Here is a 17,443-nt window from a genome sequence, read left to right as displayed (position 1 = left end):
CAAGATACGACATCCTGATCCTGTTGCATAGTACACACACGTGTGTACATTGGATTGTTATCAGTCATCCACAATCGTGTTTTTTCTTTGTTTCCCTATTTTATTTCGTATTTTTATGGTATTAGTTTAGTCACTGCTTGAAATGGACAACAACGAAAATGGAAAGGAAGAAGACACGGATCAGTTTTTTCTTGACCATGTCCTGAATACGCTGTATGATTTCGGTAAGCAGAAGTTAGAAATTTAGCTTGCTAGTTAGCAAACAAAGCAAAGCTAGCGTGTTGGAATCTAGCTAGCATTAGCTATCCAGAGATGGATGTCTTACTAGTAGTGGTTGGACGTCATCCTTTATTTACCAGTTTAGCTCTGCTTTTTATACTTGCTAGCCATTAATTTAGCTAGCTAGCAGAAAAGCTAACGTTAGCTAGCTGTGTCTGTGACGTGTTGAAACAGGGCCAACCTCTTCCTGGATAGTAATTGGGTGTGCAGGCTTTTGCTCCAGTACTGCATTAACATTTGTTATACTAATGAGCTGCTTTTTAGAAACGTGATTAGCATAATCAAGTGTATTTGAGCAGGTTTGGAGCAAAAGCCCACGCAACTAGCAGCTCCCCATGAGCCGTGGCCACCCCAGTTCAAGGAGAAAGGTAGCTAGTTGCTCATTTGTGTGGCTTGGTGCGGGTGGTCTTGAATATTTTTCTCACATCATGTTGTTACAGGTGATCGAACAGTATCAAAGAGAGAACACAAGTCACAGAAGAAGAGTTCCCAAAGGAGTGAGGTAGAGGACGAGGACACCGCTGCAGACGATTGCAGTGATACTAAAGACAGTCTGGAAGTCAGACATTCAGATATCTCAGCGATTGACCTTCCTGGTGCTTCTGAAGTTGGAAACACAAGTTTAACCACTAAACAGGCACCACCAGTAGAGGTGGTCACATTCCAGGATCCTACAAAGAGACCGAGACAAGCCAGAAAGCCACCAGTGCCCGAGGTCAAGGACAAGGTACTATGCCTAACGGCATCTGTAAATGGCATATTACGGTTTCACCTCAACCTGAGCCTCTTGTCAGAATTATTGCATCTCATACATTTTTCCTCCCTTCCAGCCTCCTCAAACAAAAGAGAAAAAGGTGGACCCAGATGAATTCAGTCTAGAAAAGGTAAAAGTGAATGTTCTAGGATATTGAAATTCTACCCAATTATGATACAATCGTATACGAATGATCCAATTATTTTGTTGAAATACAATGTTTTCCTGTTTTATTTTGTTTGCTAGGCTCGGTTAGAAGTTCATAGATTTGGAATCACTGGATACCAGAAAGTGCAGCAGAGGGTTTTTGAACAGGAGCGAGCCATCATGCTTGGAGCAAGGGTAAACTGTGGTTGCATAAAGTAAACATTATATTTTATGCACATTCCAGAAAATGTCATCTCTCCTGCTATTTGCACACCAACAGAGTTTACCATATAATTTCCCTCCCTCGTAATCTACAAACATGATCCTCTGACAAAGTTGTGTAAAGTGGGAGTTGGTTATGATGAAGCAGAGTAAATAGTCTGACAAACTTTTTTAAATTTTTTTTTATCACAGCCCCCTAAGAAGGAGTATGTAAACTACAAAGTGTTGCAGCAAAGGGTTAAGGACAAAAAGCAAAAGGCAAAGGACGAGATTCAGACGGTAAATTGAATGATATCCCCCTAATTTCGCATTGAGTGTGGTGTCATCTCAGTTCTGAATTTGTATACCAATTATTTTCCATTCTAGGACTTAAAGAAAAAGAAGATGACTAAACCAAGGTCAGTGATGTTAATCTAAGTTTAGCTTTTAAATAGATTTCCAAATATGTGGACATTTTGCCACAATTGAATAGGTATGAACCACTGTCAGTAACTGTTATGTAGTACATGTTTGCTCCATGCCTCCACTTATTATGAATTTCTGCCTCCCTTAAGTGTTAAATCTCCATGTTTCATACTCTGTTCACTGAATGTTTCATGCTGTACCATTTACTAGGGATGAGAAGAGGAAGTCATCGTCCAGTAAAGCTCCAACAGGCCAGGTGGGACGCTTTAAAAATGGAATGCTGGTCCTGAGCACCAAAGAAATTCAGAAAATAAAAGCCTCCATCAAAAAAAAATAAGTTTAAAATAAATGCCACAAAAGTGTTGAAGTGAAAACAATGATTAAGAGCATTTTTGGGAGTTAAGAGACTTTTCACATGAAGATGCAGTAACGGACAATTGATGTCCAAGCCACAATTAACATAATCCCAGAAAGACTACAGAAAAGATATGAAGAGCACATTCATATTCCATCACAGTTTATTCATTATATAAAGGAAAGACAGCATTTTTCTTCTTTTAAACTGTATAATATGAAAACAATGCCAACTCATTTCATATACAAACCACTTAGAAGTACGAAACGTTTACATCGTATGATAACTAAAGAACATACGTAATAGAATTCTATAAAATAAAGCACAGCTTTTTGTGAACACACTGGACACGGATGCCAGTGTCCTAATGGACCAGTTGACATTCCCTATGAGGTTTGGTGGTGCACCCTGCCTAGTTCTCTGGTAGTGTGGCAGTGAGAGGGCACTAGCCACGACCCCAGGGCATGTGTGTTTAGAAGAGAGATGTCCCCCAGACACGGCAACAACCTTCCCCACATGGCATACTGAGGGTGGGAACAGTAAACGTGGGCAAAATAAATCTCTGAAATGTATTATACATTTATAAATAAATAGATGAAATAAATGTGTCTGTCAGTCTCTTGAGGCAGAGTGTAGGATTCAAACCCAATTGTAATCTGACAGTCATGACTGTTTCTAGCACTATTTTCTTTTTGGGGGGTTTGGGATGTTCACATTCAGAAGCAGGCTGGTAAATGCATGCCAAACACTACAATATGACATTTAGAGACGATAAGCTACTATGTGAATTTACTACAAAGATTCCTTTGATATTATGGTCTGTGCCGGCAGTGTGTTTGTGAACACCATTTCCATGGTGATTGTTGGCTACATGGAGCCAATTTTGTTTGTAGGCCTCTGCAGTCATCCCTTTTGGGTACATGACACTTCACTATACTGTAGTTGACAACACAAGCACTTATTGAGTTTTATAAGAATATCTTCATAACAGGGATGATTCTCTCATTGACAACATTCACTAGGAGACACTCAACCAACTGTACATGCTGCAACCTGATGCACTGGCTTGTCTATACAAAATGGCTTTAGTCAATATAATTTATGTACCCTGGGAATGGTCACCTCCACATTTTAGCTTTGGACATACTGTAGTTCTGTAATCAGACAGTCTGCTCTACATCATATCAACATGTTTAATGTACAAGGCATTGGCTCTGTTCAGAGAACATTAAACACAGTTAAATAAACCCAACATTAGATTCTAAGACCATTCAACAATGCATGACTATATTTGGTGTTTTTACAAAGCGAGCATACAAGAACAGTACAAATCATTTTCACCAAGGGTGTACCACCATGCTTCAACACAGACTCTGAGTATAATTTTTATTCTAATAACAATAGCTTTATTATTCTTAATCCAAAAACCTATTACCATTTTGGATTAAGGGCACATCACTTTGAAGTAACACTTTTAGTAGCAGTCGGAGATTAAAATGTTCAAAAAATTAGAATTACAGAATATGATACAAAACAACTCCTAACTGCATCTAATTATGATTAATGATATGCCAGTATGTGAACTTTATGAGGACATGGTCAAATGTAAATGTGGGATAATAAGCCTGCCTAGTATCTACAATTCCATTAAGGCTCCCTCAGACAAATCACAAACGCACTGCTTAACCCTCTAAATTAATTTGGTCATCTGACATTGTGCTTGAGCCTCATAAGATATTAAATTGTCACGTAAATTATTAAACACTTCTTTTTTTAGGAAATTAAAGTGATGCTGTAATTTTGACTTCAAACTCTAGGGGGCAAATGTATTTTACTGTACTAGGTAGTTTGAAAGGCTTCTGCATATCACTGTTTTAGGAATAGTTTTACTATGTACAGATGGAGTTTAGTAAACTAGTTTGCTTAGAATGCATGCTTAGGACACATTAGTCGTATTTACAATTTCCTTACATACTATCTTGACCCTGTAGTGGTCTGTCAATACAATATTTCTAACTGCTTTACAAAACCTTTAACAATACTTGTTTATTCACATGAGCATACACCCTCTTAATAAATATTTCAATAGTGTAGTAAAACCCAATGCATAAACAGTAAATTGTTTGAGAAAAGATACATATTTGCATTTTAAATAGTTTGACAAAATATACATGGCTATGTTACATCTCAATGTCACAGTGGTTTGGCTTCACTTTGAACCAAGATTTGTCATCTAGTGACAGAATTGTAGGTTCCGTTTGTCCTCTGATTAGTCCTTTACACAGATCTCACGATCTATGCTGGGGTGAATTCAATTTCATTAAATTAAATGTATAGTGTATAAAATCCCCATAGGTCATTTTCAATTGAGCAGATTTCAAGTTTAATTTATTCCAATTCTAGTATGGAAAGGCTTTGTAAAGTTGCAAAGACAGTATTTCACTGATAATGTGTCTAAGAAAAGCTATTATTCTCAACTTTTGAATGAGAAGGGAAGGGAAAGGAGGATAAATAGTCAGTTGTACAACTGAATGCATTCAACTGAAATGTGTCTTCCGCATTTAACCCATCCAGTGATTTCCTATAAAGAAAGTATAGAAAGTCTCTATGAAGGAACCTGAGAGAAGAGAAGTAGAGAAATTGTACTGTAGGACATCTCATGACTCTACCCTCATATGGGATTTTGTTCTAGTGATGCACTTCATTAAAGCACCCTGTGGCATTTTGACTGTAAACACAGAATCTGATTGTACGGCTTGAGATGCAATTAGGACTTGGAAAATTACAAAAACAACAGAATATTTTATATACAAAAGTCCCTCGTATATAAGACTCCCTCCGAGGGTGATATTTGATCGTAGGCATTAAACAGCATAAGATATGCTGTAGTAGCAAGAACAGATGGGGATGGAGCAGGAGGAGTACATTTTGACATTGGTGGGACTGTGCCAGGACACCTTAGGAGGCTACTGCTGCTTAAAATTCTTTGGCACCTCCATTCCTGTTAGTAGGGTAACCTGTGAAGGACAAACATTACAAAATTAGATCATGACAGACTAAGCTGCTGACTCGAGATCCAGGATTTGACTTTCAGGAGCCACAGAGTGTACTAACTCAACATAATGTATATTTTCTGGTATGTAGGAATTTAATAAGAATATGTGCATATGCAGTTTAACATATTCCTAATTTGGAGATTAATTTAATTTCTAAATTAAGCCCATAATTCTTGAATTTCAAGACAAAACTACCCACATTTTTACAAAAAAACAATGTTTTCCCATCTAAGCAACTCTGTCTGACTGTCTGTTCACCTGGACATTCCTGTTGATGCTGACAGCAGGCATGAAGACTCCCTCCAGGTTCTCGAAGGCCACAGGGCCATGCTGCTGTTTGTTGACAAAGAACGTCACAGTGTGCTTGTTCAGGTCCAGCAGGATGCCCACAGTGGCACCCTTGCTGATGCCCCCCTCGGCCCTGCAGAACACACACACACCAACCACACACCGACACACACTGAGTCTAGGCCTAATGGACCATATCAAAACAGATCAAACAGGCCCTTTGAGAGTGGTACGGGATCTCAGAGGGATAGAGGGTTGCCAATGACTCCAAACACAGTTTGCAGCAAATGGCTTTCAGCAGTTAATCGTTTCCTCTATTCGAAACATTAGATTTGACCTAATTGCAAAATAATGTGTGTTTTGTATGTAGGCTGTGTGTGAATTGATGTACAGTAAATCCGGATTACTTGTGGTTCAACAAATATATGAAAAACGCCTCTCGAGCTTTTCCTTCAGGGTGTGTAGCTTACTCCATTCCAATGGCACAAAGTCAGATAAATACATCAGTATCCAAACATCTTAAATACTTTGGCAATGCGAAGCTGTATGTAAATAGTTCAACTCAATCCAGTCAACTCACCCAAAAAGCCAGCAGATTTTTGGTTTTTGAGAGTGAGCAGCTCAAACAACAAAATGGTGGAAGTGTGAAAGCATCACCGTTGTCAAACAGCCATGTCACAAAGCTACAGGACTTCCTAGTGGATTTCCAGAGAAATCCACTAGGCGAAAGAAACAAACAAGCAGGATTGCAAGCAAAAATCTGCCTTTGATGATTACCTGACATTCATGTATACCTGGCACTTTAATGAGGGAAATGAGTGAGTCATTGTGGGTGATAGGCTCCAACGTGACAGCTGACAGGAAGAGAAATAATGAGGGTGAACAAACACGAAGATGATCACAGGGAAACTTTTGAATCAGCTACTGAAAATGGTAACTACTACTGCATTATTGTTCATTAAGGGGGAAGGAGGATTGTGCTTTGTGTATTCTTGTCCCTGGAGGTAGATTGCTAAGCCTGTGGAATTTGAATCTATGTATTTCATTACTCTATGCTACTCAGTAAGTATACAGTATAAGATAATCCATTTTAACTTATCACAAAATAATAAGATTATTGCCCTACAAATGATCTCTTCCATTTACAACTAACTGCCTGCCAATATTGTACGTGCGTAAGTGGGCTATTTCTGACAGTATGACACACAATGAGGATGATGATTATTTCTAAACTCGGAAGCTGTGGAGGAGCAGGAGTCAGCCTTCCGCCCCTGAGACATGTCCCACCTACCTGTTGGTGTGGGAGTTGTTGTGCATGAACCAGCTGCGGTTGTTGTCCACGTACATGGCCCAGGCCTTATCATCCTTCCCCAGCATCATGTCCTTCATCGTGTTGATCCTCGCCACCCCGAACGCTGGGTCCGGGTGGTTGTCATAGCGATCCACCATGAGCTCCCAGTAATGTACCCCTTTGGAGAAGGCGGCAGTCCCCAGCACCACACGGTCATCATAGCTGTTGCAGCTCACCGTCTGGTTCTCATTGGTCAACACAATGTCCCTGTGAGCCGAGGCGGGGTCGAAGGTGAACCAGGCCACTGCAGGAGAGACAAAGTAGAGCAGTAGGATGAGTTGGAGAGAAACAAGAACATTTCCAGGTCTCTAGGCCATGGCTGCCTGAGTGAACCTTAGTGGAAGATGGAGAGCAGGAAAGAATGAAACATGATGCTATTATAGAACAGCACGGTCAGCTAGGACCCTATGGTGGGCTGCATACCGGGAGATGACACATGAAATATTCACAAAGCGCCATAATGAAAAACTCAACGTGATGTTCTCATTTAAATGTCAAGCACTGGATTAATTCTCATTCCGCAGCACTTTGCCCATAAGGCACTGCTGTATGAAATCATTGCAATGTATTGCTTTAATTAGCCCCATTCCTCAGAGAGACACTGCTATTTTGGAATAAACAGTTATCTGGCACACGACAGGCACTTTCTAAGGCCTCCACATGCAGAGATCCATTGTTATTGCAATTGGCAGAGCCATAGCTGGAGCCGCCTGTACTCTAATTCTAAACTCTCTCCCTGCCTCACCGCTCTGTCAGCCGTCAGCACATTGCCATGCTTTGCCTCCCAATCCCAGCCTTACACTCAATCAATGGCATCGACAGCCTATTCTCTCTCCCTCTGCTCTCTCTCTGTCTTCCCTCCAGAACTGACAGGCTAGAGTAATCACAGTCTGGCACGCGCTCGCTGTCATGCTTTGCTAAACTGCAAAACCACTTCCACTGTCTGCCAGCACTATATCAGGGCTGGACACCTCTTTAATGGAGCTCCTTCAGCTCTGGTTCTGGCATGGCGCTGCCTGATGTTTACTGCTCTCAGCTTTGGGCAGATAAACCAGGAGGATTCTGGGGACTCGGTCCCGGCTAGCACCACCACACCCAGCCAGGACAGTGACAGATTGCACAAGTCAAATCAAACTTTATTTGTCACGTGCCGAATACAACAAGTGTAGACCTTACTGTGAAATGCTTACTTATAAGCCCTTAACCAACAGTGCAGTTCAAGACGAGTTAAGAAAATATTTACCAAATAATCTAAAGTAAGAAATAATAAAAAGTAACACAATAAAAGGACAATAACGAGGCTATATACAGGGGGTACCGGTATTGAGTCAGTGTGCGGGGGTACAGGTTAGTTGAGGTAATTTGTACATGTAGGTAGGGGTGAAGTGACTATGCATAGATAATAAACAGCGATTAGCAGCAGTGTACAAAACAATGTAAATAGTCTGGGTGGCCATTTGATTAATTGTTCAGCAGTCTTATGGCTTGGGGGTAGAAGCTGTTAAGTAGCCTTTCGATCCTCGACTTGGCCCTCTGGTACCGCCTGCTGTGCGGTAGCAGAAAAAACAGCCTATAACTTGGGTGACTGGAGTCTCTGACAATTGTATGGGCTTTCCTCTGACACTGCCTATTATATAGGTCCTGGATGGCAGGAAGCTTGGCCCCAGTGATGTACTGGGCCATACACACTACCCTCTGTAGTGCCTTACGGTCAGATGCCGAGCAGTTGGCATTCCTCAGAGTCGCCTTTGCATTTAGGACAAAAACAAGAGTGTTGCTGGTTGATGGAAGGGAGAGGCACTGCCGGCAAACAGCAGGCCTGGATGTCCCAGAGGACTATTTGGCTCAGCAGTGCTGAATACAGAGTATCATACTGCACCCCGGGTACTAATTAAGCCTGCCGTCCCCTGGTCCCCAGTCAGAGAGTGCTCTTCCCTTTCATGTCTACAGTTAGGTCCACAGAGAGAGAAGACAGAAAGAAGACCCACCGTCAGATGTCTTCAGCACCACAGTTTTGCTATAGGGCCCCACCCCGGTGGAGTTGTAGGCCTTGACTCTGGCGTTGTAGGAACTGTTGAAGTGTAGGCCGTCCACGGTGCACACGGTCTCCTTCCCTACATACACCTCCTAGGACATGCAGATATACAGTACAGCACAGGACCTTCTGGCGTTAGTTAGAGCTCTGACTCCAGCATAAGCACTATGAATAATAAAATATTCCGTAGAGGTGACAACTGTTGTCTATAGGGGAAATTTACTCCACATATAATTACAGTGGAAATGTATTACACATATTGAAATAATCTTGGCTAAATAAAATATTTCCCATAGATTCCTTGCATTGCATAATGAGCATCAACTTTCTTTGATTAAAGTATTCAATTCTTTGACTAAATCTACTGTTAAAACAGCAGAGCGTGAAGTGCTCCATCCTAGTGTCAGACTACATGGAGCGTCGGACATGACGACACACACCGTCTCTAATATATGAAGTATTATCTGACCCTGTATTGACCCCCGTTGCCGTCGTCCAGCTCCAGGACGTAGCCTTCAATGGGGTTGCTAGGGGACACACTGACCCTCCAGGCCAGGGTGGCACTGTTGTTGCGGGTGCAGCACTTCTCCAGCTGCAGCAGGGGGGCCGGGGGCACCGTGGCAGACTCCACTGGAATAAAAACGGATGGCAGGAACACCACAGAGGAGTTAACATCGATCAGTGCATGGATAAGTAGCGGTGATAGTGGTTGTTGTCAGGCAGGTGTCAAATTGAAAAGGGAAGAGTGTAAAGGGTAAAACATGCATGGGAAGAGAGCACTGTCGGGACCACTCTATGCCCCTTAACGTGGTGGCCTGGTGTGGGCTGGCAGGTCTCAAGGAGGAAAAGGGGACAACTTGGATTTGGATGATCATATAGCAGCTCTGAAATACCTCCTGAGCTCTCCGTGTCTTTCAGTCCACCTGCATGCATTTGTTTCAATAATGGAGTCTCCTGAATATCTGAAACACGATATTGGACATTTGTTCATGTGTGATGCTTGAGTTATTTTGCAACATAGTGGAACTGATCAACTGCAGTGCTTTCTCAAGAGAATGCTGGTTCAACTCCCCATGGGTTCAAAATCACATTTGTTTTACATTACGTTTTATTTGGGCCAGACTGAGTTGGCAACTGGGTAAGGGAAAATCTTGTCTGCTTCAGTAAGTGTTGAAGCGAACTGAAATACATATTAGTTTATAAAAAAATATATCCTGGTATTCTAGGACATTACCAGGGGATATACACTACAAATCTTCCTCAGATTTACTCAAGCATAATATTTTGTTGCATGGTTAAATAGACTAATGGCAAAATAGCTGTGGACACATAGTATACTCAGAATAGTGAACTTGGTCACATCAGCCAAGCATTTGTAAAACATGGACACCTTTCTGGTCAGTTTTGCAAAAACGTTTCTACCACTTCACCAAGCAATTAAGCACAGAATGAGTACAGATTATGCATTTCACAAGAGACAAGAGTATCTGCTCAACTGATGAACAGCCATACAAAAACACAGTACAGTCAGGACACTTAAAAGATGAGTCCACTGAAATCTAAGGGACAGATTGAAATTCACTGGGGGGAGGGTTAGGGGAGGGTTATCAAACCTTTTTGTTTTGCTTTGGGGAGGGTTGTGTGTTTTTTGAGGGGCATAGGGGAGGGTAGTGCCTTTAGTCCCTGGTTTACATTCACTCATCTGCTCGTATTTTTGCTATAAAGAATGGCTCGACTTACTTTTGATATTAACCTAATAAAGTTTAGAAACGTTTGTGAAGGTTTAGTATGGTGTGGCTTTTAAGCTCTCCAACTGACTCCGAAAGCTGAACTTGAGGAAGACAGTTTCAGCCCTACCAGAACTACTCCTATAATATAACAATATAATGCTTATCTTTATACAACATTGATGGATACATTTTTTACTAATTACCCTCCTTATGTAGGTCTAAATCTGTATAGCAGACGCAGTAGCCATCTGACATAAAGAAATCACATCGATGTCGAAGCATCGGCATATCTCTCTCTCTGGGGTTAGGCCTAAACTTATTTATTTAAACATGAATATAATACAGTGGGCATGCAATGCCCTGATACATTTTACACTAAAATCTCTGACAGCTGAACCGTGAGGTGAACAATGATTTACTTTAGGAAAGTAGCCTAAACCCCCCTCAAAAAAATAGGCTTTAAAGTTTTGCATATGCTATATGCTCTCTCAGAGAGAGATATGCCGGTGCTACGACACCGATGTGATTTCATCGAAACACAAGGAATAGCTTGAGAGAATTGTACTTAAACTCCCCCTTCACACTCATCTGGAGGTTGAGCATTTTTTTGGTCTATCTCTGTAACGTGTCTGTATTTATGTAATTGTATAGTATTTATGTAAACAGATAGGGACCACAATGGAAATAAGTTGCCAACTTTATTGTGAAATCCTGGTCACTTAAAAAAAATATATTTGTGTACAGTATATGTATTTTTTTAACTGACAAAATCTATCGATCAATCAATGCAAACTGCAGCGGCCAATTGATGAATGGAAAGAGACATCTGTTACAAAACATCAAAATGTTTAATGACATTCTGCTTTTTCCAAGCCAAGTCTTTAATACAGGGTAAGCCTACAAGAGGGAGGGATGTATTCTGTTTGTCCAGATTGATATAGTCTATTTATTGTGGTGTTGAAAACGGAAACCATGATATTGAAGTGCCCGAAGTCTGTATGCTTTGCTTATTGGTTGTGTGGTGCATTGGCACAGAAACCTAAGATTTGTTGCATATATTTTATATAATTATAAATATGGCATCAAAATGTTTGAAATCAGATTTCCCCCTAGCTGATCATTGTCTGCAACAGGCTCTGATCGTTGTGTAATGAAACAGACAGGGAGAGGGAGCTTGTCTGTGGTGGTCGGCGAACCCTCAACATTCTGGCCCGTAGCCCTGCGTGGCATCGACTGTTCCACAAAAGCATGCTGAAGTGGTAAAGTAGATATCCAAGTTTATAAATACATGGTTGCTACAGTTATTGTTATTTGTGGTCTTAAACATTATTTAGAGTTAATTCTATGCAGGGGGAGGGTGTTCAATTTATTTTACAGTACAAGGGGAGGGTCATGTGAAAACTTTGGGGAAGGGGTGCATTTGTTTTTCATGACAACTTGAGTTGGACCAGCCCCCCCCCCCCCCCCCAGTAAATTTCAAACTGTCCTTAACAATGTAAGAATATATTAAATGTGTATGAATAGACTCACACTATACAAACTGTAGCAAGTATATGAATATGACGTATAAAACGGATTAAAACGTTACATAGATTGGGTACCTTTGCTCGGGACAAAGTCCAGCTGTATTATGGTCTGAAGCAGGAGGTCGGTGTTCAGGGTCAGGTCAAACTCAGGGCCCACCTTGGGCTCCAGAGCCCCTTTGACCCACTGGTCCTGAGACGATGTCACACGTTTGATCAGCGCATCGGAGATCTACACAGACACACACACAGCAGGAGGGATCAGCATCAAAGAAGATACAACTCCCCTAAAACTTTAATCTACATAGTAAATATACTATTACAGAGCGCAATATGGTTGGCTTTTTATGATTTATTCGAGGCTTTGTGCTTCTGGAAAAATGCCAGCAGGAAATGTGCTGCATTTAAGAATAACCCTGTAGGGCACTGGTTCCCAACCTTATTCAGTTACTACACCAACAACTGAATTTGGCTCTGCGCAAAGTGCCCCTGAAGTACCCCCTCATGTGCATTTTACCAGTAGCCCAGTGGACTCAGGAGTCTTCTCAAGTACCCCCTGTGGATGGGCCGAGTACCCCCTGGGGTTCTAGTACACCTGGTTGGGAATCACTGCTGTAGGGTACCAGCTTTCATGCTACCTGCAGAGCTTTTGTAAGAATTTATACAAGCTTTCATGTACAGAGCACAGATTTTGTTCCAAGGGGTATAAGAAACTGTACAATCAATACTTCATACAAATTTGAAGGGAGGAGATAAGCATCGATTCCCAGAAGATAGTCTTTCCACTCTATTTCATCTGATTCAGACCACTCCTATCAAAAGACCAGGAGAATCAATGGCTTCCGGCTAATGGTGTGGGGAACTAAATATGACATGTCACCTAGATGAGGGTGTCACATACCAACATTCAGTATCACGTTAATCTGTATTAGTGCAAGCCAATGAGAAATGGTTTGGAATGACCTATCAAGTATCAATATCTTCATCCACACTTCGCCAACAACAAAAACATGTATTCACATCTTTCTACAAACTTATCATATGTACTCAATCAATATTTATAAGTATAGTAAAAGATATAAGCGGTTCTTCAAAGGTCTCCTCTATTTGGTCTTAGCATTTATAGCCCAGTAGGAGACAGGGACATCTGAGGGAAGTTTTCTCTGCGTGAGAGGCAGACCGGCAGGCAGCAAGGATAGCCTCATCCATAACCTTCTACTAGCAGAGCTCCTGACCCATTCATCTATCCTTCCATACATCACTACTGTACCTGCAGGAAGCCGCTGGGGTCGTTCTCTTTGATCACCTCCAGACAGTACTCCATCATGCCTGTAGTCTGACGTAGCTTCATAGTGCAGTGAGTGATCTGGTCACGCACCACCTGAACACAACACATGAGAAGCCAGAAGGACACAGACAGGCACCCTTTAATGTCATATTAACACTGGGCAGGCATTTCACACACACACACACACACACACACACACACACACACACACACACACACACACACACACACACACACACACACACACACACACACACACACACACACACACACACACACACACACACACACACACACACACGTGGACCCCAGGAAGAGTAGCTGCACATCAGAGGAGGCTGGTGGGAGGAGCTATAGGAGGGCAGGCTCATTGTAATGTCTGGAATGGAATAAATGGAGCGGTATCAAACGCATCAAACATATGGAAACCACATGTTTGACTCTGTGTGCTTCCCCCTCTCCACAGAGCACTGGGGAAAAGGGATTTGGGTGAGTGTCAAAGCCATTCATTCACAGCTAATTGAAATTCAGTGGACTGTCACCATTTTATGAGCCATTTTTTGGGTAGACCACTTATACCTGCTCATGTGTTCAACTCATCTTTGCATTTTCAGGAAAAAAATATGACTATCAGATTATAATGAAAAGGTCATACAAGGTAGATTAATTTCAAAGCAGTTAATCACTCTATTATCAAATCAAGCCTTACAATTCCAAACGTATCCAATAAATAATTTGATTAAGTCACTGACACATTAAGGCAATAGGCCCATAATTAATTAAATGCTCATAAACTATTCAACTGGATCTTAATTTAATAAAATAAGCATAAAATTAGCATTCCGAAAGGTTAGATTGAATAAAATATCACACAAATATAAACACACCAGAGGACAGTCAGGAACTGTCATATCTATCCAATGATAATGAATGGGCAGTAAATAACTGTAACAACTCAGATTGAATTGACTGTATAATCCTCACATCACGCAACATGAAAACAATAACAATCCAGCATTCTATGGATTATGCCTGGACTAGACTTTCACGAATCACATGACATTACTCTCTCCTTGGGAATGTGTAGCGTGGCGAAAGAGGCCACTGATAAAAACACAGCCGACAGACTACTGGCTCGGAAGAAATGAATTAGAGTAGAAAATGACGTTCACCGACACAAACTAACACAACACTTGACGATTGAACAGGGGGAAACAAATGCCCCGATGTTGGGATTACATGATAAAAAAATAAGATATTTGTGCCTTTGATGATAGAAACAGCTGCGTGATAGCTGAAATATTTTCAGTCAGGGATCATTGTCTTGTAGCTGATATAAAGTAGCTTACCGCTAATCACCACCATCCATCTCCACCACACTGTAGGAGATCAAATGTAATGGACACCAAATGCTGTCACGACAGTAGTTTGGTAAAAGCCCAACAACTGCTATTTACAGTCCAGTTACTGACTTTACCATATGGCCGTGAACTAAAGTCCATAAAACTCTTATTTTGTAATCTTCTGAAAAGGGCACATTAGTTTGATGGCCTTAATCAAAGTGAAATGAAAAGACCCTTTTTTCTGCTGTGTGATGCTGCAGCAGTCCTAGCTGCTCTTCAGCTCCAGCCCTGATAAACACAACAGCTGTCCTCTGAAGCCCCAATCCTCCAGCCGGGCACGTTGAGCCTGGGCATGGATCCATGTGACCCACTGAGAGCTTAACGCCAGCCAGCCTGCAGGCCAAGGCCCACCCCTCAGCTGGGGCTTCAGAAGGAGAGGACAGGGGGAGGAGAGGAAAGAGACCTGGGTCCAGATGAACCTCGACCTAGGCCAAAACAAGTGCACAACCCTGGATGCCCTTTGTTGCTAGAGAGAGCTGACAGCTGAATCTATCACTACTCAGAGTTGTATTATGAATAACAGTTATCTATTGATCATATTTTTTAAGTGTGCAAAGTCATGTTAACATATTTGAGGCAGAGAGAGTACTGTGATTATTGTTATCAATAAACCATAAACCATTCACCGAACTGAATGATGCCATCTGTACATTACAGCCAACATAACTTGGTCCCCAGGCTAATTGTGCACAGTATAATCCAAGCTTGGTCTGGTGTGTGAGACTGCAGTCAACATGACGTTCCCACCCATCAAGCTGTTGGAGCGTCCATCAGATCAGACCCACTGACCCACCTTGAGCTTGTACTCCCTCTCTTTGGTAACCTTGGTGAGGAGCTTGGCTTTCTGCCGCGTCAGAGCCTCAATAAGGGCGTCACACTGAGCCACCAGGCAGGCCTCGAACTCCACCCCATTCTCCTGCCAGGAACACAACACATCGCTTAATGACAGAACAGGGAGGTACAGGGCGCTAGGGCGAGACACAGAGAGACAGGGGGCAAGGACACCACCGGACTGCATATTCTGACACCACGCTGACTTCTGTTAAATCATCCATCATCGACACTGTATGTCAATCATTTATGTGAGAGTAGATGAGGCCTGAGATAGTGAATTCTAATCTAGAAACACTTTGCACTCAGTTCAAGGATGAGCAGAGCTGGGATTTTACTCAAATACAATCCTCTCAAACCGAGAATAAGAGTCTTAATAAATCACATTTTATTTGTCACATGCACAAAATACAGTACATGCCACATGCACCAAACAGGTGTAGAACCTACTGTGAAATGCTTCCTTACAAGCCCTTAACTAACAATGCAGTTCAAGAAATAGTTTAAAAAAGATTTACTAAATAAACTAAAGTAAAAAATTATAAAAAGTAACACAATAAAATAACAATAACAAGGCTATATACAGGGGGTACCAGTATTGAGTCAGTGTGCAGGGTACAGGTTAGTTGAGGTAATTTGTACATGTAGGTAGGGGTGAAGTGACTATGCATAGATAATAAACCACAAGTAGCAGCAGTGTAAAAACAAGGGGGGGTCTTTGACAATACACAGCATTGCTGCGGCTGATAAGACATGGAAGTGCAGTATAAAAGCTGCGATTGTCTGGGGCAGTCTCTGTGGACAGCGTTGCCGTGCTGATTAGAGTGGCACAGCAGCCCTCTCCTGCTTCAGCTGTGAGCGTGGTCACAAACAGATACCTTTGTACCCGCTGAGCGACAAGAAGTGCATTATATGTAGTGCCAGCCTAAAAATAAATAAAAACCTTTTATAGTCCCCACAAGTTTCCTGCATAATAAAAATATTCCAGAAAGTGACATTGTATGAATCTGGAGCTTATTTCTTCTTTCTTTTAAGTATTTGTTGAGCATCTGTATACCCTTGATCTACAAAGTTGACTACAGGTAAGTAGTTTATGGGGAATATAAGTTAAATTGATAGAGGACAGAAATAACAGTATTCTATTTCAATACATGTAAATATTTCAATTGGATCTGCAAGACCCAATGTTACCTGTATCTGCTGAAGCATGTTCTTCAACTGCACCAGAAATTCCTTGGCATCCTTGGCTTTATCTGACACACCATTCAAAGCTTGGGACAGTTGACACTGTGAATCAAAAACACACAATTAATCATCCAAAATAAATAGAAAATACAATCTATGCAGACATTTCAAGTGAATGAGTTTGAGAATGCAGCCATTTCTGAGCAATAACTCTCCATGTCACTTCTCTAACATGTTAAGATTAAAGCCTGGGGCAGTACCAGTGACGAAATACTCAGTACAGTACCAGCGATGATGCAAACAACAATTAAACACTTCACTCAAGCCCACCCACATGACCTATTTGGTCATAATAATCAAGGAGATTCAAACGAGCACCTCAAAGCCATGTGTAGAAGTCAAGCCCTCACCTTGTCATTTATTTCTCTATCTTTTACCAGATCTGCTCTGTGCTGAGGCTCATGGCCCATGAGTGATGGGTAATCATGGTGTAAACCAACCCTGCTGTGATCAATCTGGCCAGGATCCAACCCCCCCCCCCCCCCCCCCCCCACCCCCGCTCCTTCCACCTGCTCCTCCCACCTGCTCCTC

General features: G+C 41.7%; 2 protein-coding genes across 5 annotated transcripts in view; one reads left to right on the top strand and one right to left on the bottom strand.

The window, feature by feature from the left end:
• Positions 1 to 6: 6 nt before the first annotated feature.
• On the top strand, positions 7 to 2,766 carry LOC139415129 (40S small subunit processome assembly factor 1). The gene is made up of 7 exons (XM_071162979.1): positions 7 to 224; positions 720 to 1,006; positions 1,110 to 1,163; positions 1,280 to 1,375; positions 1,595 to 1,681; positions 1,769 to 1,800; positions 2,018 to 2,766. Exons 1-7 carry the CDS (start codon positions 143 to 145, stop codon positions 2,142 to 2,144), a joined length of 765 nt encoding a protein of 254 aa, XP_071019080.1. The 5' UTR covers positions 7 to 142; the 3' UTR covers positions 2,145 to 2,766.
• Positions 2,308 to 17,443, bottom strand: part of LOC139415127 (E3 ubiquitin-protein ligase TRIM9-like) — a 27,481-nt gene continuing 12,345 nt past the window's right edge. Inside the window, exons 2-12 of one of the 4 annotated variants that reach the window (XR_011634940.1) lie at positions 16,859 to 16,954; positions 15,630 to 15,752; positions 13,416 to 13,526; positions 12,224 to 12,377; positions 9,786 to 9,854; positions 9,362 to 9,522; positions 8,846 to 8,984; positions 6,798 to 7,101; positions 6,284 to 6,360; positions 5,477 to 5,639; positions 2,308 to 5,179 (exon numbers count right to left, since the gene is read on the bottom strand). Coding sequence is in view for 2 of the 4 variants with exons in the window: in XM_071162975.1 (XP_071019076.1) it covers positions 5,129 to 5,179; positions 5,477 to 5,639; positions 6,798 to 7,101; positions 8,846 to 8,984; positions 9,362 to 9,522; positions 9,786 to 9,854; positions 12,224 to 12,377; positions 13,416 to 13,526; positions 15,630 to 15,752; positions 16,859 to 16,954 (1,371 nt within the window). In the remaining 2 variants the exon portion in view is untranslated. The remainder of the gene's footprint in view (positions 5,180 to 5,476; positions 5,640 to 6,283; positions 6,361 to 6,797; positions 7,102 to 8,845; positions 8,985 to 9,361; positions 9,523 to 9,785; positions 9,855 to 12,223; positions 12,378 to 13,415; positions 13,527 to 15,629; positions 15,753 to 16,858; positions 16,955 to 17,443) is intronic. The other 3 variants (XR_011634941.1, XM_071162975.1, XM_071162977.1) reach the window with 3 other exon arrangements.

Source organism: Oncorhynchus clarkii, chromosome 8 (assembly GCF_045791955.1).
Source record: "Oncorhynchus clarkii lewisi isolate Uvic-CL-2024 chromosome 8, UVic_Ocla_1.0, whole genome shotgun sequence".
NCBI lineage: Eukaryota > Metazoa > Chordata > Actinopteri > Salmoniformes > Salmonidae > Oncorhynchus > Oncorhynchus clarkii.
Note: the sequence above shows the minus strand (reverse complement) of the source record. Positions and strands in the feature narration are given on the sequence as shown.

What these genes read in the sequence shown, in the direction of transcription:
- LOC139415129 (XM_071162979.1), top strand. Translation starts at nt 143, where the DNA reads ATGGACAACAACGAAAATGGAAAGGAAGAAGACACGGATCAGTTTTTT. An exon ending in GAATACGCTGTATGATTTCG is followed by an intron (nt 225 to 719) that starts GTAAGCAGAAGT and finishes ATGTTGTTACAG; the next exon opens with GTGATCGAACAGTATCAAAG. An exon ending in CCATCATGCTTGGAGCAAGG is followed by an intron (nt 1,376 to 1,594) that starts GTAAACTGTGGT and finishes TTTTTATCACAG; the next exon opens with CCCCCTAAGAAGGAGTATGT.